This window comes from Lithobates pipiens, unplaced genomic scaffold, assembly GCF_037356315.1.
Source record: "Lithobates pipiens isolate NorthernLeopardFrog02 unplaced genomic scaffold, aLitPip1_a1.2 Scaffold_25, whole genome shotgun sequence".
Classification (NCBI taxonomy): Eukaryota; Metazoa; Chordata; class Amphibia; order Anura; family Ranidae; genus Lithobates; species Lithobates pipiens.
The window spans coordinates 187,143,651-187,167,652 of record NW_027507787.1 but is presented as its reverse complement, the minus strand read 5'-3'; the positions used below and the strand labels follow the sequence as shown (position 1 = coordinate 187,167,652).

Below are 24,002 nucleotides of genomic sequence, written 5' to 3'. Positions count from 1 at the left end.
TTTGCACGAGTACAAGTATTTGTGTAAATGCTTAGTATCGGCACGGATACCGGTATCGGTGCAACGCTATCATAAGCTAAATTTGGTAAGATGCAGTCTTTGTGATATTTTGTATACTATCAAATTTACCCTCAGGCCGGATTCACTCATGTGCGGCCGCAAGTTCGTGCTCAGTGTCTGGTGCGTTCCTGAACACGGGTTCAGGTGCAATTCAGGCCGAATGTTAGCCTGATTTCGCACCTGAACCGGACCCCTTTTTCAATCCGGACTGTGGCTGCCCCAGACATATGTGAGCCCGGTCAATGGAGATGGTCACACTTGCCTGTCATGCAAACTGGATGTCTGGAAAGCCGCATCCAATTTGCATGTGTGTGACCCCTGCCTTAGACCCATTTCAAGATCACCAAGCAATACATCCTGTGATAAGGTACAAGGGAAACCATCTTCATAAAAGCCCATGCCATATTTTGAGATTTGATATGGAGAAAAACGTTCCCCAGGACAAAATAAGAATTGCTGCAATATTCTAAAAGTGCAGGAGGGTTGGCTGGATCTATTTTATTGCAGCACAGTTACAACATTTATCTGGTTGGGACTGTGAGACAGTCTCTAGCTCCTCCTTTTGACTATTCAACTTTATTCTTCACTGCTGACACAAATTCTGTGCTCTGGAAATGCTTGTTCATAGAGTAGCGGAGGGCTCACCATTTTACTAATGGGCAAAGTGTGAGACATAGTCAAAGAGTTAAGCTTAAAGGATAAGATTCCTAGAAGTTTTTGACAATTTCATTAATGACTCATATTTGGAGCAATAATCTGTTTATGGATATTTCTAAACTTCAAGGTTTCCAGAGTTGGGAGAGGGTCAGAGTTTACACCCTGGCACGTCTGTCCAAAACGGTTCTTTAAAGTCCTATGCACAACTACAGAATTTGCCCTTCACTCTAACTGGCTCCATCAATTTCTTCAGTTGAGACATGCTATATAGACTCAGTTGAATTTGACTTTGCTCTCCTTTTCCCCTATGCCCATAATCAAAAACATTGTATGAACATCCTGCACTAAAGGGCCGATTTCAAATACATACCTTATGCTTTTGGGCTGTTTTTTCTTATTAAATTCCCTCTAGTCTGTAAAGTGTGGTGGGAGAGGGATGTAGGCCCCATTTCAGGTGATAGCTGGGAGATGTCTTGCAGTCCCTTCAACATGTCTTTCTTTCTTCCTCTCATAGATTGACACAGATATTTATCTTTCATAGGGTTTATAGAACTCCTACATTTTTACATACTTTTGGTGTAAGGGACAACCCCTGTTGCTAGAGGTGTGTACAGCTCTCCGGCTCCCTTATCCATCTTTTGTGGCAATGCCCCAAGTTAAGGAAGTATTGGGCTGGGGTTGTTGCTATGCTAATTGGCATATTGGAAAATTAACTTACCAGGTGAACCCCTCGCATGCCTGCTAGGCTATATTGATTCATCCCCAAAGGATCCCAATTTAGTGTTTACTGTTTCTGAAACTTTACTTGTTGCTTATAAGCTAATAACACTTAAATGGACCTTGCCTTGCCCATCTACCCTCTCTGAATGGATAATAAAACTTAATAAAATGCACCTCCTATGAAAAACGCATATTTCCTCAGGAATTCTGTGCAAAAGTTTTACATTTTATGGTCCGATTGGATATAATATATGTGTAGCCTAACCTTTCCTATGTCTCATTTTATGTGTGGGATAGACATGCATTTTCCATCTTATGTCCGATTCCAAAAATGCACCAGAAGTTACTTCATACTCTTAATGCCTACTTTCCTCCTTTATTGGTATGGTCGCTCCTTCTTTTGTATTTTTCCAGCGTTGATCAGCGGTTTGTTTCTGTGTTTTTATGTAAATGAAAAAAAATGCCTAAATAAAATGTGATTTAAAGGGTAAACTATTTATTTTTTTAAATAGATGTTGCTAAGTACATATCATCTTGCCACAGGACACAGTTTGACATATCAGATGCCAAATGTACTGTGCCAATTTGTATAGGTACCAAAATAAATGGTTAACCACATAATAAGCTCAAGCTGCATTTTCACTGCTGACACTGAAATAGATCAGCACAATATTCAGATACATATTATTTTAGGTTTAGGGACACAACTGCGATTTGCGAAGGCAGGACAGCGCTATATTACATTTTGTAAATAGTATCCTTACCTGTCTTTTGTCTGTAAAGGCACTGCATGATCCATTATGCTAATTTGTAATACTGAACTTGTGATTGGTTTCATAGGACTCAGTCTTCACCTGTCCAGTGTTATCTACAACAAGCAAAATCTGAATATTTCTTATTAGCTGGATTATTGGATACTGCAAGGGCCTGTCCAAGTATTGCAGCACAAAAGAGGTCATAATTATTATTCAAGACCTCTGTCTGCAGACAGTTAAAGTCGTACTAAAAACTGATTTTTTTTTTTTTCGGTGTTCAGCTCCCCCCCCCCTCCCCCCATATACTTGAGCCTGATCCTAATCCTAATCCAGCAGTATGCCTGAGAGCAGCGGCTCCGTCTCCCTCCTCACTGGACAGAGGCAGCAGTGGGAGCCATTGGCTCCTGTTGCCGACAATCGCAGCCTATGAAGAGGGAACAGGGGGCAGGGCTTGGACGCAACGTGACACACAGAGCCCAGCTCAGGATTGAGCTTGCACGAGTGCCCCATTGCAAGTGGCTTGCTATGGAGGCACTCAGAAGGGGAGAGGACCCAGAAACGCCGGCGGGGGAGAATCAGGGCTGTTCTGTGCAAAACCAGTATGGACGACATTTTTTATTTATTTTTTAAACAAACACATTTACAATCCACTTTAACCACCTGTCAGGAACATAGCAGGTGCCACATGGCTGACAATTAGTAGGCTGTCTTTAAAATCAAGCTCCCTCCACCTAGATCAGTCTGGTATAAGATTCAAATGGTGCCATTACAGATCACGTGATCACCTTATCAATCAAGGAGAACACTCAAATATTTTGCTCGGGAAACAAACTGACCTGTTGTCGAGAGCCCAAAATTTCCATCCCCCCCCCCCCCCACAGCATTTACAGATACGGAGACAGGAGAAGAAACTGATTCCTGGATTGGGTGACAAGTTCATGTCAGTAGGTCCATGCTTGGCCAGGGCCACTGCTATTCTCCCCAATTCTCTGTTCTTTTCCTCAAGCTCTCCAGCAAGATAAACTGATGATGACGAAAGCCCACCTTGCAAGTTTATTGCATACAAAACATCCCCTGGTGTGTACAGGCAGATTTATGCCAGTGTATTTAACATCAGCTCTTTGCTGGCATTGCTCAGTAACAGCCCCACGCCACCAGCAGGAAAGTTGCTGATCAGTTCCATTACTGAGTGATGATTACCAAGTGTAGTAGGTCTAACTCAGGTGCCATATTTATTTAGAGACCCTACATAAGTTCAGGAACAGGAGAGTAGGGTTAAGGAAGCCCATAGATGACTCGATTTTTTTTTTCTTTCCTTCCATCACGTTCAATTCCCCCATCAACACAGTCAATGTTGATGAGGTCAACTCTCCCACAGCGCTATTGGGGAGGGGGGGTTGGTAGGTACAATCGGCCTGCCCTTACATGGATCTAATCAATGATCAAATTTTGATCCATGTATGGCTGGTTTGAGACTAGGAAAATAAAATGGAGAGCGTTAGTTCACTGTCTATTATTATTATACAGGATTTAAATAGTGCCTACCATCATTTGCGCAGCGCTTTACAACAGGAGGGCAGACAGTACAGTTTCAATATAGGAGGAATCAGAGGGCCCTGCTCGTTAGAGCTTACAATCTAGAAGGGAGGGTCAAGTGAAACAAAAAGGTAATAACTGTGGGGGGATTATCTGATGGAGAAAATAGACATACAGTTGTTAGGTGTGGGTAGGATAGGCTTCTCTGAAGATGAGGGTTTTCAGGGATCGTCAAAAAGCTAATAGCATAGGAGATAATTGGACAGATTGGGGTAATGAGTTCCATAAGATTTGAGAGGCTCTGGAAAAGTCCTGGAGGCAAGCATGGGAGGAGGTGAAGAGGGAGCTAGAGAGTAGGAGGTCTTTAGAGGAACGAAGGGAATGATTAGGTTGGTTTTTTGAGACTAGGCTAGCGATGTAGCTGGGGGCTAATTTGTGGATGGCTTTGTAAGTAGTTGTCGGTATATTTGAATTTAATTTGTTGGGTGAGCGGAAGCCCATAGAGGGATTGACAGAGAGGTGTAGCAGATACTGAGTAGTTGGTAAGGTGGAGGAGTCTGGCAGAAGCATTCATGATGGATTGAAGGGGTGATAGACTATGTAGAGTTAAGCCAGTGAGAAGGGAGTTGCAGTAGTCGAGGCGAGAGATAATATGGAAGTGCATTAAAAGCTTTGTTGAGTCATTGAGTAGAAAGGGGAGTATTTTGGAGATGTGTCTACATGTCTGTTTCTAAAACTTCAATTGGGCTTTAAAAGGTGGGATCAGGTCTACTGTTCTATAGACATGAAAGTCTCCCAATAAACCAGCAATCTTATTTATATGGCACTTTCAGACAACACGAGTCGATTGTCTTGGATTGATGGAGCAGGTTAAGAAGCGTTCTCTGATCACTAGTGCCCTTCTACAGATAGTTTAAATCACACAGCTTTCATGTTACCGCTCTCTGTTCCAGTCCCCCACCCTCTCTATAGAGTTAAAGGTTATATTTGGCTGAGCATGTGTATTTTGCCTAATGCCTCCTTACACACGATCAAACAACCCGGTGGAAAAGGAGCGGAGGAGTCCGGCGAGAAGACCCCCGAAGATGGAAGAAGACCCCCGGAGCTGTGCAATAAACTATTTTAAACCCTTGTGTGTTGTGTTTTATTTTACTTTTTTTTCACAGGTGAATGGGTAGGGGTACATTGTACCCCATACTCATTCACATAGGGTGGGGGGCCGGCATCTGGGGGCCCCCTTATTAAAGGGGGCTCCCGGATTCCGATAAGCCCCCCACCCGCAGACCCCGACAACCAACGGCCAGGGTTGTTGGTAAGAGGCCCGTGTCCTCATCAACATGGGGACAAGGTGCTTTGGGGTGGGGCACCCCCCCCATGTTGAGGGCACGTGGCCTGGTACGGCTCGGGGGGGGGGGGGGGGGGCGCTCGCTCGTCCCCACCCCCTTTCCTGGCCGGCCTCGGGTAAGGGTCTGATATAGACCTGGGGGGAGCCCCACGCCGATTTTTTGGCATAGGGGTTCCCCTTTAAGTCCATACCTGGTGACGGGGCCAGCGATGCCTCCTTCGCTGGCCCCGGCTACCTGGAGACGCGCTCAAAACGAGCGGACTTTCCTCCGCGTGTGTGGGCGAGTCCGTTCATTTCAAAAGTACGGCGGATAGTCTGGCGGACTTAGTACGCCGTATTAGTCCGCTGAAAAAGTGCCGTGTGGGCAAGTAGCTCGTTCGGAAAGTCCACCAGATAGTCTGCTACGTGTGTACGCGGCATAAGGCTGAGTTCACATCTAAGCCGCATGCGGCTCACAGCAGGCGTCAAGGGCATCTCCGTTCACCGCTTCAGATCCAATTTCAGCCCACATTTTTGGCTGAATTCGGACCTGAAATGGACCAAAAGACGCACAGTACACGGTGCAAATTCGCACTGGAGCTGCAGCAGATACTGAGCCAGTCACAATGTAATGCTATTGCGAATTGGAGGTGGAGAAATCAGCCTCTAATTCACACTAGTGTGAACCCAGCCTGAGGGTTTGAACTGACCAGCCTCTTTTAAATGTTTGGTTTTAAGCAGCCAGGTGAGGTTAAAGATAAATGTAGTAAAATATAATTAATATGTTTGTAATAGTTTAATCAATTTGGTTCTTAATAGAGTTAGTTTTTTTTTTTGTTTTTTTTTTGATGTTGCTCCCTTTAAATAGATTAACTAAAGATTTTTATTTGCATTGATTTTCATTGACTATTTGTTTACATTAACTCAGTGGAATAATTCTTTTTTTCTGGAAGGTGCTCTACCTCTCTCCTTCTCACCATTGTCCCGCTCTCCTCTTTCCTTCACCCCTCTTCTCAACCCCACAGCTTATATATCCAAAATTAGTTTATAGGCACTCATGGTTTTTGCAGTGTGAGCGCCTCTAAACCAGATTTGGATTCATGTGGATTTCTTTGAAGTAAATGCCTAGGAGCTCCCCCACAAACATCAACTTCTGCCAACTCTGGACCCACATACTAACAAAACCCCCAGGACCCTGGAGCATGTCCCTTCATATAAATCACACTCCCAAATTACCTCCCTCACATTTCTGCTTCTTCTAACCTCTGGAGATCTATACCCAAACCCTGGGCCTCAATCATTTAACTGTGGCCAACATACCCATCACCCCATGCCCTCTGGCAGCAGCTGCAAACCACACAATTTAATTTGTTTTTCTTCCCAAAACCAGCCCCTCCTCATGTGGCCTTTGGAATGCCTACTATGTCTGTAACAAACTCAACTCTGTCCATGACCTTATCACCAAGTCCTTAAATCTACTTGCTGTTACTGAAACCTGGCTACAAGAATCTGACTTTGCTTCTCCCGCTTCCTTCTTCCACGGTGGTCTCCTCTGTACTCCATCTCCCAGACCCAGTCATTTAGAAAAAATGACCTTAAAGAGTGAAATTCTAGGCTATAACTATATAATCTTAAAGTGTTTTGGATGATAGTTGGCATAGGTGTTAGAAGAAGAGGGGGTTGGAGCAGATTTAAGAGTAGATAGTTAGAGCTTTCACTTTAATATCGCTCTCTGCTTTAAGATTTTTGAAAACTTCACAACACCCTGCCTAAGTACTCATCCCAAGAGCCCTCAGTCTTGATACAAGCAGTGAACTTGCTCTTGGAAGGAGTTATAAATATAAAAAATGCCTTCAAAGGTGGGTGCCCAGTCTAGTGGAATGCGAGTTACTAGTAGACTGTATTTGCATGCACATTTCTCCACTGAAAGCCCACAAGTGATGCTCTGCCTAGATGATGCAGGTGATCCTTCAGCCAGGTTCCATCAGACTTGTTTCTAATGCACACTGTGAGAAGCACACCATGGGCAGTGAAATCAGAGGAAGCAATTACAGTATAGGAACAATATGAGTCAAACAGACATCTAAATACAAAGTCTGAAATACAAATATCACGAGAGTATTGAAGTCAAAATGCATTTATACCTTTCCCCTTTGTCCCAACCTAACCCACCTTCCCCCCTTCCAAAGATGCATATTTACAACAATCCATTCATAGGGTTGTGGCTGCCGGAATCTGTTTGCATCCAGCACCAAATGTCTCATTCTCCTGATTGCACCTGTGCACTACAGCCCCATATACTTCTATAGGCCTGTGTCCCAAAACTGGTGAGGAAGGGAGACATTTGTGTTGAAGTCTATGGGGCTGTAATGGGCAAGTGCTGTCAGAAGAATGAGAATTGCGGCACTAGATGTAAACACCAGAGACCATAGCTGTCAAACAGAGGAAGGGTGTGGGGATCAATCTAGGTCACTTAAAGTGGTTGTAAACCCTTACAAACCACTTTGACCTACAGGTAAGCCTAGATTAAGGCTTACCTGTAGGTCCAAGCAATATCTCCTAAACCTATATGGTTTAGGAGATATTTGCCCGAAAACAGGCACCGCTGTCCACGATGCATGTGCCGTAGACAGCGGCGCGCAAGCGCACTGAGCGCGGCATTCTCATCGACAGAGCTGCCGCGCATGTTGGCTCCCGTGCGCATGCGCGGGAGTGACGTCATCGCGGCTTCGCCAAATGACAGCGGCGGAGCTGCGAGACCCCACCAACAAGATGGATGCGGCGGACTACAGGGGACAGTGGCGACTTCGCTGGCTCCTGTGTCAGGTAAGTGACACATAATGGGCTACTATGCGATGCATAGTAGTCCATTATGCTTTGCCTTTGCAGGGAATGAAAGAGGAAGTAAACTCATCAGGGTTTACTTCCTCTTTAAGATGTGCCTATATATTTTAACCGGCAAATGCTTTGTAATTCACCCAGTCGTGTGATATTTACACCTCTGGCACACTGCATTGCCAGAGCGTTGACCAGAATAAAATACAAGGTATACCAATACAACCTGGTTCAGGACCCACCCCTAATTTGTAGTTGGACAATAGAAGAGCAGCAGCACATTGATGAGGTCTTCCCTCTGCCCTCTCTTATCACCTCCTGTTAGCTGCCATGACTGCTGATTAAACCAAGCGTTTTTTTTTTTTACCTGTAAAGTTTTAAAGCCAATTTACAAATCATGACCATTTGAGACAAACCTCAAACATTTTGCTAGGCAAGCATGTAAAATTATCCAGTCAGTGCAGTTTTATGCAATATGGACAAATACATATTTATTTAATGTATGCTAATCAGATGTTTCCAGTTTGGAGGCATTTGTTGCCTTTGTCCTGGAATACCTGACAAAAACCTTCACACTTCCCAGCGGAATAGGTGTCCCCATTGCCAACAAGACTCAACGTTAGAATTTTCATTTAGCCACAGTGGTTACCAGACTCCTGAGATTTGTATAGTTTACAAAGACACACTTCCATTTCAGATGAGGGGGGACATCATTAGATCTGCACTCACTAGATACCAATTTATAGCTATCACACTTACTTGTACTCCTTCTCCTGTGAGTGCTGAACACGACTGAATCTGCCAGACTCTGTCCCGGATTGTGTGCAGGTTTAGACCCTCAGCAATTTCTGAGGCGGGTGCAGCTGTCAGTAAATCCTGTTTGTTAGCAAAGATCAGCACAGGGACTCCACTAAGCTTCTCCTCGTCCAACAGTTCAGCCAGTTCCTTTAAAAAAAAAAAAAAAAAAAAAAAAAAAAGTTAATACAATGGATATCAGGAGTAAGAGATTGTAAACTAAAAACTTTGAACATGGATAATCAAATCCTAGTGTTATACCTCCTTTCTTGTGTTGAGATTTAATTATACATACAGTGATGTGAAAAAGGTTTTTATTTTGCATATTTGACACGCTTAAGCTCATCAAAAAAGCCAGTTTAAAGGTCATGCCACAGCATCTCATTTGGATTTAAGTCCAGACTTTGACTAGGCCACACTAAAACCTTCATTTTTTTTTCCTTTTACCCCATCCAGAAGTGGACTTGCTGGTGTATTTAAGATCACTGTCCTGCTACATAACCAAAGCACGCTTGAGGTTATGAACTGATGGTTTGACATTCTTCTTCAGGATTTTCTGGTAGCGTGCAGAATTCATGGTTCCATCAATTATGGCAAGTCACCCAGGTCCTGAAGCTGCAAAGCAGCCCCAGACCATCAACACTACCACCACGTTTGACTGTTGGTATGGTTCTTTTGAAATGCTGCGATACTTTTTACCCCAGATGTAACGGGACACAAACCTTGCAAAAAAAGTTCAGCTTTTGTCTCATCAGTTCACAGAATATTTCCCAAAAGTCTTGGGGATATTCCAGATATTTGTTGGCAAATGTGAAATGAGCCTTTGTGTTCTTTTCGGTCAGCAGTGACTTTCACCTTTCTGCTCAGTCGCTTTCAGATTATTAAATCATGAACCCTGACCTTAACAAAAGGCAAGTGAAGCCTGAAGTTTTTTAGATGTTGTTCTGGGGTCTTTTAGGACGACCTGGATGAGTCAATGTGTGCTCTTGGAGTAATTTTGGTAGGACAGCCACTCCTAGGGAGGTTCACCACTGTTCTTGGTTTTCTCCATTTGTGGATAATGGTTCTCATCGTGTTTCACTGGAGTCCCAAAGCCTTGAAAATGGCTTTGTAATGCTTTCCAGACTGATACATGGCAATTACTTTGTTTCTCATCTGTTCTTAAATTTCTTTAGATTGCGGCATGTGTTGCCTTTTGAGACTTTAACATGCTTCACTTTGTCAGACAGCTTCTATTTAAGTGAATTCTTGATTAAATAGGTCTAGCAGTAATCAGGCCTGGGTGTGGCAAGGGAAAATTAAGAGAAGTATGGGTTTTTTTTTTATTTATAATTTTTTAGATTCATACTTATCTAGGTGGATGCAGCATCGGACCGAGGCTGCATCTTTCCCCCGCCGCCTTTTCACTAAGAACCGAGCCACCGAACACTGCCGATGGCTCAGTTCTCTCACCTCCCGAGCAGAGAGCTGCTGCCCGTCAGTCAGCATCTCTCCTGCTCTGCTCCTTCATGTTCGAATGCTGAGCTGTGGAGGGACAGGGAGCAGCCGTCTCAGCGGCTCACTGAGAATCTGAGACTGCCATCAGTCCAGGCAACTGGCGGATCCAGACTTCCTAAGTTGTTATGACAGGCTGCCTGGACTGATTCCTGTGACCAGTTTTCAGCGGAAAGTGGTCTGAAGTCAGCTCTCTGCTGAAAACGAGTCACATGAGTGCAAAACAAATTGCACTCCTGTGACTCATAGGAGAAGTCCAGCCAAACGAGCCCAGGCTAGACTTCTCCTTTAACTCTGCTTTCCAAAAACTGATTAATCACAGTTCATTCATTATTTAGCAATACATTTTTCACATAGAACCAGGCAGGTTTGGACAGCTTTTTTTCCCTTAAGGATGAAATCATTATTTGAAACTGCATTTTGTATTTAGTCGGGTTAACTGTGTGCAACGTTAAAATGTTTCTGTTTTTTTCAAAATGTACATTTTATTTAAGAAGATTAAAAAGGCAAAATACAGAATATACATAGACATGCAAGAGAAGTATACAAAATATTCAAGAATAGCTAGTTACACTTGCAACAGAGTTGTATCAAAGAGGGCCTGAATCCATCTAGGGAACATGAAAGAAACACCCCTTAGGGCTGTCATATTGAATCGTAATTCCGGCAATAATCTCATATCAGTAAAACTGCCAGGTTAGTTCTAAGTGATGGTGTAGTGCCCAATTTGTATAGATAATTGAAAAAAACTGGTGGGAAACAACTACAAGAGGAGAGGAGAATAAGAGAAGGAAGGGGGGGGGGGATTTAAATTACATTATAATATATAAACTTTGGGTTAGTCTACTATGAGACCTGGTAAGACCTTCAACCACTAGGAGTCACATCAATTAAAGCCTTCCCCTTCTCAGAATAAATGAACATGTTCCATAATGTCCAGGTGTGAGTGTATGCCTCTTGTTTCTGCTTCAAGGTCAAATCCAAGTCCTCCATCTGGTTCAGCTCCTCAACCCTCCTCAGCCAAAGCACAATCGTTGGAGGCAGGGTCCGTTTCCTGATGAGAGGAATGCAAGAATTGGCTGCATTCAGTAGGTGTCAAAGTATAGATTTCTTATCGGCCTTGGTGGAAATAGTGGAAGAATGCAACAGGAAAAATGCGGTCAGTGAATTATTGGATATCGTATGGATCCCCTTTCAAAATCCACCCAACTTATACAGGATCAGAAAATATCGAGCAGCGTCCCATGTCCCTCTTGACATTACCAACATAAAGCATAGGTGTTCGGGAAGCATTTACGGAGGAGAGATGGAGTATACCAACGGGTAAGGATCTTGAATTTGGTCTCCTGCACTTTTGTGCATATTGAGGTTTTCAAGCCAAATCTGATTATACTGGAACGTTGTCTTACTGAATGTTCTACCAAAGTCCGACTCCCGTTTTGCCGCAACAGGGAGAAGAAGTCTTCGAGGGGAGACACTAAAAGATTATACATTGCTGAGAGAGATTGAGGGAATGTGCCACTTTCAGAGCAATACTCGTCAAGTGTAGTCAGGTTGCGGAAATATTTACCAGGGGCAGGAAGAGTCGGTAGAAAATGGGATAATTGCGAGGCTCTCTAAAAGTCCAGTTGAAAAAGACCATCACAATCCGCCAAGGTGTGTAACGAGGGCCAGGCCCCTGTCAATATAAATAATAAATGGGAAGCCTGATAATGACCTCACTCGATCAGCAGGTTAAAGGGACCCATCCAGAGACCAGGAGAGAAGCGGAGATTGCCTAGTACAGGAGACGGCGGAGATTCCAGGGAGGACCATTTAGTAGAGATGAGCTGAAAACCTAGACGGGTCTTAGTTCAGATGATCAGGTGTTTTTTTAGTGGAGGAGGAAGGTCCTCAAAACACCAAAGGTGATCTATGTAACAGCACCTGTCTTTGCTCTTGTTCTATACAAGGCCAGATTTTTATGTCATCAGTCTATAAAGGTGTCCTAAGTGTGCCCCTTGGTAGTATATGTAAAGATCTGGGACCGCAAAGCCCCCAAATTGCTTTGGGGACAGACAGTAGTGATCTTGTTATCCTTGGGTGTTTGTGAGCCAAAATAAACCGGGTAAACAGGGCATGGGCCTGCCTAAAATATCTCGCAAGGATAGCAATAGGTAAAGCCTGAGAAAGATATAAAAACTTGAGCAGGACACTTATTTTAACACTAATGCACCTCCCAAACCAAGAATGGAATCCCAAATGCCATTCTCCCAGAAGAGCGCTTACGTTAAGTTAAGCTTGAAAGTGCGGGAGAGGTCAGCAGGTATAAAGGTCCCCAGATATTTCAGGGCTCGGTCTGTCCAGCTAAATTTAAAACTGAGCTTCAGAGACTGTAGCAGGAAAGGAGAAATTTCCACACTTATGGGTAATGTTAAAATTTTGTTTAAGCTGAATTATTTAAAGCAGAAGTAAACCCGTGCATTTACCAGTTTCAAAAAACAGTTTCATTCCTGGCACGTGCCAGAAATGTAACACTCCCATTGGCTGTGCATTCAACCAAAACATCAAACCATCCACTGGCTGGTATTATAACTCATCACATGTGCAGCATCATGGCAGTTGTAGATTAAACAGAGACAAAGATGGCAGCTTCGTTGGCTGAAAAGGACAGGGGGGGTTTAAGTGTAACAAATATGCAAACAAAAAAAAAAAATCAGGAAGGCACTTTTTTTTTTTTACAGCACTGTACATATTTGTTATTGCATGGTAAAAAAAGATGACAAATATGAGATGGTTTACTGATCTGAAAGATTGGACTGCAGCCTTGTGTCTATGGAATGACACACCCCAAGTGGACTGCTTTTGCCATGGCAAATTGCATAGATTTTAAAACCGTGCTCTGTTATGGTTTCCTTTCCACTTTCACATCTACAGTATAAGAATGCAACACTTCAGAAAACCAAGTTTTCATGCTTATGAAAAATCTAATCAGACCTTCTAGTGGTTGGATTGTGTCTATATATCCAGCAGCATCTGAATTCTTTGGATACTTTGGGCAAAAAATTGTCTGCATCATCCAAAACCACTAGTCAGTCACATATCTACATTCCAAATCTAAGATATACTGATTGGTGGTTGTTGGCAACTCCTACAACCCAATACAAAAAAATTAAGGGTTTAGTGCAGTGCTGGGATCCAAAGTAACAAACGTCAATTAGAAATTATTTCTGAATCTACTGTTACTTCTTACAATACATTGCAGAATGCATCGGATATACCTGTTTAGCAGATATAAATAAATTAAGCCAGCAGAGCTGTAGCCCAAATCTGTACACAAATGAATTTGTCTATTTTTTTTTTGGACAGTTTTTTTTTTTGGTGGCATATATAATAACCACTGAGTTTTAATTTTTTTTACTAAAAAAACAAAAACAAACATATTTGGGGGAAAAAACTGTTTCTCTCACTTTCTATTAAAATAATAAAAATGCCATAATAGTACAAATACCCGTGAAATAATGGCTATTTTTGGAAGGCAGACACCCAACGATAAAATTTTTCGCCACAAATTTATTGGAAATGAAGAAACATGCAGACGCTGAGGGGGTTAAATGCAGAGCTTGAGAATGGTGCACTAGATGGATAAAATGTACAGGTCATATACAGATGGAGAAGCAAGCAGGGGGATTTAAAGAGGAAGTAAACCCCGATGGGTTTACTTCCTCTTTGATTCCCTGCAAAGGTAAAGCATAATGGACTACTATGCATCGCATAGTAGTCCATTATGTGTCACTTACCTGACACAGGAGCCAGCGAAGTCACCGCTGTCCCCTTGTGTACGGAGCCTCCATATTCTTGGTGCACACGGGAGCCGCCACTTGCGGCATATCGCTCAGTGCGCCTGCACTTCGCTGTCTATGGCGCATGCGCCATAGACAGCGGTGCCTGTCTTTTGTCAAATATCTCCTAAACCGTGTAGGTTTAGGAGATATTTCTTGAACCTACAGGTGAGCCTTACTCTAGGCTTACCTGTAGGTCAAAGTGGTTTGTAAGGGTTTACAACCACTTTAATGTACAGGTCACATACGTTTTCATCATGGAGATGGACGGGTTAAAGCAGATCTAAAAGGGCAGACTTTTAATTTACCTTTCTGCATTAAGAAAAAAAAAACTCCTGCTTTCAGCTTCCCCCCTCAGCCCCCCCCCCCCCACACTTTTATTAAAAATAAAAAAGGTGGGCATTTACAATTACTTTAATGTTCAATTGCGCAGGATAAGGAAGGTGAGGTGTTAATAGCCTTTTTCAGCCAGGGTGCCTTGAGGTTTCTTCAGGGATGACTTTACAAAATGCCTGAAAATTGCCCCAAAATGGTATACAAGCCGGTGGGTGGACGAAACCTGCATTTTAAATTACACAAAGCCATAGGTTTTCACTTTACACCATTAAAACCTTCTAGCTGCCAACCTCCTAATGACCAATGACATTATCAATTGAGAAGGAAGATGTCATCCTTGTTTGACCCTCCCCTGCCATCCATCAGCTCTGGGGTCTCATTAACTAAGTGATGGAGAAAAGAAACATTGGTATACTAGTCAATACCAGTTTGCAAAAGGGTATTTGCTTTAGAAGAATAAATAACCTCTAATGTTGGGTGTCCTACGTGTATTGATGTTGCTGCATTATGTAAACCTATTAGAATAGTTTTTACATTTTGGAATTGGCCGCCTAAAGACTGTCCATAATTTGGGGGGGGGGGGGGGATGCCGCCTTGAGATTGTTCATAATTTTAAAGGGTGCCTTAACGGAAAAAAAAAAAAAAGGTTAACACTGGGTTAATATACAATTCACATAGAGAGAGCATTGGAGATATGATATTTAGGGGTGGCAGTTGGATGAAAGGGTTTAAAATTAAAAAGGATTCCTGTGTCACTGTGATTCCTGTGACACTGTAGCCTCTGATCCATTCATTCCGTGCCCATTCATAAATATTGATATTTTTCCTTCCCCTGCTGTAAGAGGAGGGATCAGTACTGTAAATGATACCATGTGATCACTGTGATGACTAATCACAGCGATTACATGATACCTAGCCTCTCTGATCGGGTGGGTACAGTGTCTGTGTACCCATTCGATCACCGGGCAGATCGGCTTTCTGACAGGTATTTATCCACTGCTGTTCCTAAACAGCACTAGGTAAATAAAAGGGCCACTGATCCACTGTTGATATAGGTACCATGGTATGCAAGTTAAGGAAAAAACAGGGCATACCCATAATTTGCCTTTAAAAGGAACCCATCACCATAGAAATATAGAAGTTGGCTTGCTAAAAACAAAAAACACACTGGGGGTTATTTACAAAAGGCAAATCCTTTTTGCACTGCAAGTGCACTTGGAAGTGCAGTAGCTCTAAATCTTAGGGTCCTTTCACACAGCTGATCCGCCCCGTGGATATCCGTTTGCTCAGCGGGGATCATGCCGTCGTTCCCCGCTGAGCAGGGAGATGACAGGTCCGTCTCTGCACACTGCGCAGGGACAGACCTGTCACAGCGCCGCTCTCCCCTATGGGAGATCGGATGACGACGGGCCGCAGTGTCCGTCGTCACCCAATCCGTTCTGCAGACGGATGGAAAAATAGCTTTTTCCTCCGTCACACTTTTTCGGATCGGAGCGGGTCGGATGTCAGCGGTGACATGTCCGCTGACATCCGACCCGCTCCATAGAGGTCTTTGGAGCATCCATTCAGGTCCGCCTGAAAAACTGACAGGCGGGCCTGAACGGATCGTCAGTGTGAAAGGGGCCTAAGGGGTAGATCTGAAATGAGGGGAAGCTCTGCTGATTTTATCATCCAATCATGTGCAAGCTAAAATGCTGTTTTTTATTTTCCTTGCATGTCCCCCTCAGATCTACAGCGACTTTACTTCCATGTGCACTTTCAGTGCAAAGTGGATTTTTCTTCAGTAAATAACCCCCACTGTCTGGCTTTTGAAGATCCAACCTGTGGACTGGTGTATTTATCCAGGTTTACTAATGGTGTTACAAGTGGGGTGTCCTAAAATGGACATTGTAAGTCCAACTCTCAGCCAACAAGTGACCGTTTCAATGTGTAATGGTAATTCTTAAAGTGGTTGTAAACCCTTACAAAGTTTTAGGAGATATTTACAAAAAGAAAGGTGCCGCGCCGCACAGCGGCGCGCAGGTGCACTGAACTCGCCACAGATCACGGCGATATGCCGCTCGTGTCGGCTCCCGTGCACATGCGGGAGTGACGCCATCGCGGTTTCCGCGAATCACAGCGCAGGAGCAGCGAGACCCGGAAGTGACTCCGGGATACATGGCAGCGGTGAAGATAAAGGAGGAGGACCGCTTCGGGGGGCTTCGTTCTCAGGCAAGTTATTCATAATGAGCTAGTATGCTATGCATACTAGCTCATTATGCCTTTGCCTTGCAGGTTGCATTTTTTTTTTTTTTTTTAAAGTGCCTTTACTTCCTCTTTAAAAACATTCATTTTTGAACAAGTATATTACGGTTCAAAATTTTCATTCAACTGAATATTTCAGATACAACCTGTCCGTTTTTAAAGGAGGCAAAATCTATAAGGCAGTGAAGTGCTGAAAGGTTTTAAAGACTTGGCTGCCTCCCAGGAAAAAAGTAACTAACCCATTGCTAAGAGCCCACGCAGACTGACACACCAATAAACAAGAAGACTATACCAACCTGCCCGGTTTCTTCAAAGCGTTTTCTGTCTGCACTGTCAATTACGTAAATCTAAAGCAAAAAAATATAAGTACATTAATAACAATATTAAATAAAATCTTTATGTAGATTCCAATTTTAAAGACTGCATAAAACAGAATCTTTCTGTGGTAATAACTAATGTCCTAAAGATGTTCTTTACCAGCATCATCCAAAATTCAACAGAAACAAAACACCAACACTCAGTATGAAGATATCAGGCAGTTTTACATATTTGGAGCTTCTTTTTAATTAGGTAAACTGTCCAGGTCTGGTGGAGCAAATTACTCATGCCATATAATAGTACTGGCGATTGGCCCAACGCTGTTAAAAAAAAAAGAGTAAGGGATTAATCCCCAGCACTGTGTAAGCTCCAAATGGCAAAACTTGGAGCTTACACATGACTGAATTTCTTCCTGGTGGTTGAACATGGTGGCAGGGGAGCAAAGGGAAGTATGTGCAGCAGGAAAGTTCTTTAGAGTATTTAGAGAGAAAAGTTTCTCTCCTAGTTCAATATCTAATAGCTTCCAACTTTAGATCTCCACTATGCCCATGAGTGTGGCAAAGGAGATGGTCTGTTGACTTGAATGAGGTAATGTTCTAACATTTGAGTCAGAACCAAATACAAAGCAGCACAGGAAATGTGAAACTGAGCGCTCCAAAAGTACAGAACATACAACTAAGGCCACTTTCACATGGGCTGTCTGATCAGGTCCACCTGATCAGGCCCTCCAGTCTCTTTACTAGAGTGGCAGATGTCAGCGGACCATCCACCGCCATCTGATCCGCTGTGCCAAAAACACACGGATTGTGGTCCTATTCCCCCATCTGTCCGGCAGATCGGATGGCATCGGAGAGCGAAACTGTGCCTGTCCACTCTTGCATAGCGGAACGGACAACATGGACCTGTCAACCGCCTGCTCAGCACGGATCAACAGAGAGATTCCCCATTGAGTAAGCGGATTCTGCTTGTGAAGAGAAGACGTGAAAAGAAAGAAAAATAATCAATGAACCTTACTCCAGAGAATAGGTTTGGCAGGTCTTGTCAATCATAATTTTTTTTACAATCCTCCCTTAGACAGAGACCGCATGACCAAACGCCTATAACTTCTAGAATATATCCAGTTATGGGGGAAGATTGAAGAAGTCCTTTATCCTGAAAAGTTAAAATGGTTGTAAAACCACTATGTTCTGATCATAAAATAGCCTGTTAGATAACGACATGTGCTCCACTGTATGTGCTTTATAAAAAAGATGCAGATTTCTACCTTATTTCAGAGTGCCTCCCGACACTCGCGTGACTGCTCGCTGCTTTCCTCTCCCAGTCTGACAGCTACAGTGGGAGGGGCTGTGAACTCCCGCTGATATCAGCCACGAGGATGGGAGGAGAGAGGGGGGGCGGTGGGCAGTCACGTGAGCGCTGGGTGACACTCTGAAATAAAGTAGAAAATCAGCAACTTTTTTTCTAAAGCACATACAGTGGGGCACATGTGGTTATCAAATAGAGGCTATTGTATGATTAGAACATAGTTTTTATAGCAGCAGGAAGGGAAAGGGCGAGGAGCAGAGCAGCACTGGCAGGAGCTGACAGACAGGGAGGGAAGGGGAGATCAGGACAGAGGAGAACTGCAGATGATGGAGGCACGCAAATTGACCACGGTGTCAGGGCTCAGCAGCCATGATAAACTGTGGTCAGCTTACAAGGGGGAGTACAGAACCAGGGAGTATCAGCCAGGTATTTTAGATTATACAAGGGGCAAAATTACACAGCACAAGCACTGGGCTGTTATGCCTGCTTTAAGAGAGCTATATCCATTTTTTTATTTTTTAGGGTTACAAACACTTTAAAAAGAGAAGTACAGGAGTGCAGTTTGTTTTGCACTCCTGTAACCTGTTTTCATCAGAGAGCGGTCTGAAGTCTGCTCTCTGCTGATGTCAGAGTCGGTCCAGGCTTGGGTGTTATCATGACCATGGAGTCGGGATCCGCCCACATGCCTGGATCGGCACCCGGCCCAGCCTCTCAGCGAGCCCCTGAGAACCTGAGCTGGTCACTCCCGCCCCCTCCACAGCAAAGCGCTCCAGTGAGCGAGGAGGAGGCAGAGCAGAGAGCTGCTGACTGTCAGCAGCTCTCCGCCATGGAGCTGTAAGAACAGAGTGATTGGCGGTGTTCAAACGCTCAGTTCTCAGTGTTAGAGGTACCGGGGAACAGATGCAGCATCAAACCGATGCTGCATCCACCTAGGTAAGTATACATCTCTTTAAGACCCCTTTCACACCACACTGCCCATTGCATCGGCGGTAAAATGCCGCTATTTTTAGCCGGAGTTTTACCGCCGGATTTGCGGCACATTTCGGCCGCTAGCGGGGCGCTTTTACCCCCAGCTAGCGGCCAAGAAAGGGTTAAAACCGCCGGCAATACGCCGCAATAGCGGCGTTTTGCCGGCGGTATTACAGCGCTGCCCCAGTGATTTCAATGGGGAGCAGGGGTGGAGGAGCGGTAAACACACCACTCCCTCACCGCTCCAAAGAAGCTGCGGGCAGGACTTTTTTCTGACGTCCTGGCAGCGCACCGCTGTAGTGTGAAAGCCCTCGGGCTTTCCCACTACACACAATGGTGCAGCTTTAGGGCGGACTGCAGGCGCTATTTCTAACGCTATAGCGCCTGCAAAACGCCCTGGTGTGAAAGGGGTCTTAAGTATTTCTAGCTTAAAAAAAAAAAAATCTGAGGTCACATACATATATTTGGAAATTGGTTATTACTGCAGTGTTATACGACTCAGATACCTCAGAGCTGAATCAGCAGTCATGATGGTATATGACATGCATCTTATGTTGAAAACAAAGAAAAAAGAAATGCGAGATATCACAAACACTAAAGTGGCTGGTTAGAGGAGATCTCAGATATGACCAGGTCAAAATGGTGCCATCATCCTTAGTGAGTAGCTATTGCGAGAAAGGACTGGATGGGGATTTTAGGATTTTAAAGGCACCGGTAATGAATTTGAAAGAAATTTCTTTCTAATCAATCGGTATTGGTTTTATATAAATTTATTCCAAAAATAGAAAATCATACAGATAGAAAGGTTAAAAAGACTGTTAGACATAGGAAATGGATCTATACACATAGGAAGACTGCATCAGTATACATATCGAGGTACAAATATTACAGAAATTCCATATCTATACAGGGGAACTAGTCACCCACAGTAGAACAAAGATAGGTCAGTAGGTATTTATGATGAAAAACTGATGCAGGATCCAAGGGAAGTGCCCGACATGTTTCGCGTTCTTACGGACAACGCTTCTTCTGGGGCGTGATTAAAATTACTTATATACTTCAAAAGACAAAAAAAAAGACAAAACATGTATGAATACATAGGTATATATGACATCCATTGTTATAAGCAAAACCCTCAAAAAAAAAGGTTTACTACATACAGCATTTTCACATTATATAGAAACTAATATATATATATATATATATATATATATATATATATATATATATATATATATATATATATATATATATATATATATATATATATATATATATATATATATATATAGAATTGTATAGAAACATACTTGTCAGGAAAAGGGGCCATGCAGAATTTAGGGGCTATAGGTGCCGGAACGTATAAGGGACACTGTGGGAGCATACACGTATAAGTCTATACGTGTACATCAGGTAAAAGAGGCGATGTAAAAGGGAAAGTTTTTTAGTGTTTCATTTTATTATTATATTATTTTATTATTGTATCAGAAATAATATATATTATTAATATATGATTTTCTATTTTTGGAATAAATTTATATAAAACCAATACCGATTGATTAGAAAGAAATTTCTTTCAAATTCATTACCGGTGCCTTTAAAATCCTAAAGTCCTAAATGATGATTCTGCCAAAGGCTCTATATGTCTTTCAGAGCCTCCCGATAAATATCCCAGGGGCCTATTTTAGAATTATTAAATCCCTGATTCAGAAATTTATATGGAACAAAAGAGGAAGTCGCGTTTCTTATAAGGTAATGAATAGGCCTAAGGATAAGGGAGGGGTATCTCTCCCAGATTTTCAAAAATACCATTCAGCAGCGGTAATGAGGAGGATTTTGGATTGGGTTTACAACGCTCCATTTAAAAAGTGGGTATCACTGGAAGATAATATGAGTAATGTTGTCCTGAGCCAGACCATTTGGATTCCAATGAAGTTTAGGGGTCTCTCTGGAAGAATATCCCCGATTACAATGGAAACATTAAGAACATGGGATGGGGTACTTAAAGGTACAGAAGGTCAAAACAACAATAGCCCTCTAATGCCCCTGTCAGGAAATAACTATTTTCCTCCAGGGAAAGAAAACAAAATGTTCCAGAAGTGGACGCATAGGGACATATTAAGGTTAAGGGATGTGTTAAAAGCAAATAGCTTATGCTCATTAGAGGAGATACGAGAGAAATACGGAAGAACACCATGGGATGGATGGAGATACAGACAACTCCAACATTTTGTTGAGTCCCTTCCAAAACCTCTCCGCTCGGGTGACAATTTAAACCCTTGGGAGAAATTGATTGACCGAGGAGGAGCGGGCAGACAGGGGATCTCTAAGATATATAGGACCTTAATATCTTTAATGGAGGATGAGGCGATACCGGCTTTTGGGAGGTGGGAAGGGGAATTGAATCAATCAATCCCAGAAAAACTGAAAGGGAAAGTTATAGACTATACCCACTCCACTTCAATAGATACGAAGATCCAAGAAATGAACTATAAATTATTGGTTAGATGGTATTATGTTCCATCGAAAATGCATAAGATTAACAAAGACTTATCACCCCTTTGTTGGAGAGAGTGTGGGAGGGAGGGAACCCATGCCCATATATGGTGGCAATGCAGTGCAATCCAGTTATACTGGGAAAAGGTGGTGGGTTTAATTAAAGAGATCGACGGGAAGGAAATAGAACTGGATCCCTGGAAATGTTTGTTTCACGCGGCCGAGGGCCCTAGGGAAAAATATAGAAGAGCATTAACTCCATTTTTGCTAAACGCAGCGAAAGTACTGATCCCGAGATACTGGAAAGTAAAGGAAACACCCGGGATAAGAGAATGGTTTAGGGAAATAGATAGATTGAGGATTATGGAAGAACTAATACACCTTCAACGGGGAGCCGAAATTAGATTCCAGGTGACTTGGAGGAACTGGATGGAATTTAGAAAATCCTCAATATATCTTGGAATTATGGGGGATGGAGAGGGCATCTAGGGGAGGGAGATAAGATGCATATACTTCATAGCCCCCTATAAAATTTTTTTATTTATTTTTTATAGGGGAGGGAGGAGGAGAGGAGGGAAGAAGGGAGGAGAAGGGGAAAGGATCCTTTCCCCCCCTTGGTTCTCCCCCTTTTTTTTTTTTTTTTTTTTTTTTTTTTTTTTGCGTGGGGGGGAGGAGATGGGGGACCCCTTGTTCTGGGGCCCTTTAGGGGGTTTGTCGGGGGGTTTTTTTTTTTTTTTTTTTTTTTTTTTTTTTTTTTTTTTGTAGAAGGGAGTGGGGATGGAAGGAGAGGAATCCCCACCTTACACAAATCACAAATTGGAAGTAAGAAAAAGCGTCACGTGGGAGGGGTAATAAATATGGGTAAGATAAAATCACAAAAGGATAATTCTAAACACATGAAGAGAGGGGGAGGGGGCGGGCTTAAAACCTTTTTTTTTTTTTTTTTCTTTTCCCTCCCTCTCTCTCTCCTCTTCTTCTTCTCCCCTTTTGGGATATTTAAGATCGATCCGGTTGGGCACCCAATGTGTACTTTTTTTTTTTTGACTGTTTGTTTTTATGTGAATGTTGAAAACACTGAAATAACATGAATGTTAGTCAAAGTGATTTTTAAAAGTATGTATAAGGAATATTTTGTACTGTTCTTTTTGTAAATGTGGAAAACGAAATAAACAATATTTAAAACAATAAAATCCTAAAGTCCCCATCCAGTCCTTATATGCATCTTATGTTGTCCTACTCTGCATACCCACCATATTTATCCAGCCCAATTACTGGGGATAAAATTGTTGCTCCTGGCAAAATGTTTACATATAAATCACTTTAGAGACTTTAGTTTTCTGGAAATGTTAAACCCCCATGTTTATTTGTGCTGCCTATGTCTTATTGGGGAGAATGAGGGTTGATCAAAATGTGATCCCCTCATACTCTTCTTGGACGGCCAGACCCTTTACCCCTAACCATAGGAGTAAGTTACAACCATCCATCTTTTATTGATTTTAATATTTAGTTAGATTTCATTAGTTTTTAATCTTTCATATTTATTCAACTTTCACTACCAGGCTTATCAGTGCTGGATTTCCTATGTAAATTTTTCTTTTTAGCCACCACACTTTTCAAGATTATGCTCACTCTACCTGCACACAACATTCATACTCACTGATCCTTCCCTAATTATTGGGCTCTCACCTTAACACTTTTAATACGTTTTCAACCTTTCATCACTTTTCACATTTTCTGTGATATCACTCACTACCCTACTGTCTGAGTGTAAAGACGTGCCCATTTTTGGCTTATTTACCTCAGTCATTAAATCTTTGACATTATCTACCTCAGTTAACATTATTATGAATTTACCAGAGTACATGATGGATTATCTTAACTTTGTCTGACCGTTCAATATATAAATCGAATAAACTATAAATTGATATGGGTTTGTCCATGAGCGAACGCTCTGATAATTGCCACAGGTTCTGGCCCAGTCTCTGGGGCACTTCGGCGGGGGACATTTGTTTACTTATGACTCTTTGTAAGCCGCATTCGTAATCCTCGCCATCTTCTCTGTGTCTCGCTGTGGCGTGGAGGTGCACAGAATGGTCTGACAGCTGTGTGGGGGATTTTTTGATTAAGGGGTACCTCCAAATGCAGTGGTAATTATGTGCTACGTGTTACTAAACATTTTGCATACATTACATCTTGTTTTTAAACAAATTAAATATATTACTATAAATCTACTCTCTCTTAGCAAACTCATCCTCTGAAGAGACCCCAAACGTTATGGGTCGAAGCGTGTCAGTACTGCTATGCAATAGTCATTGTTATATGTTGTGTATGACTCCC

The 24,002-nt window shown here is 42.6% G+C and overlaps 1 protein-coding gene across 1 annotated transcript in view; it reads right to left on the bottom strand.

Annotated features, from left to right (window-relative positions):
• ARL3 (ARF like GTPase 3) overlaps positions 1 to 24,002 on the bottom strand; it is a 96,466-nt gene that overhangs the window by 31,759 nt on the left and 40,705 nt on the right. The window contains exons 4-5 of the mRNA XM_077455300.1: positions 16,874 to 16,924; positions 8,647 to 8,832 (exon numbers count right to left, since the gene is read on the bottom strand). Coding sequence (XP_077311426.1) covers positions 8,647 to 8,832; positions 16,874 to 16,924 — 237 coding nt within the window. The remainder of the gene's footprint in view (positions 1 to 8,646; positions 8,833 to 16,873; positions 16,925 to 24,002) is intronic.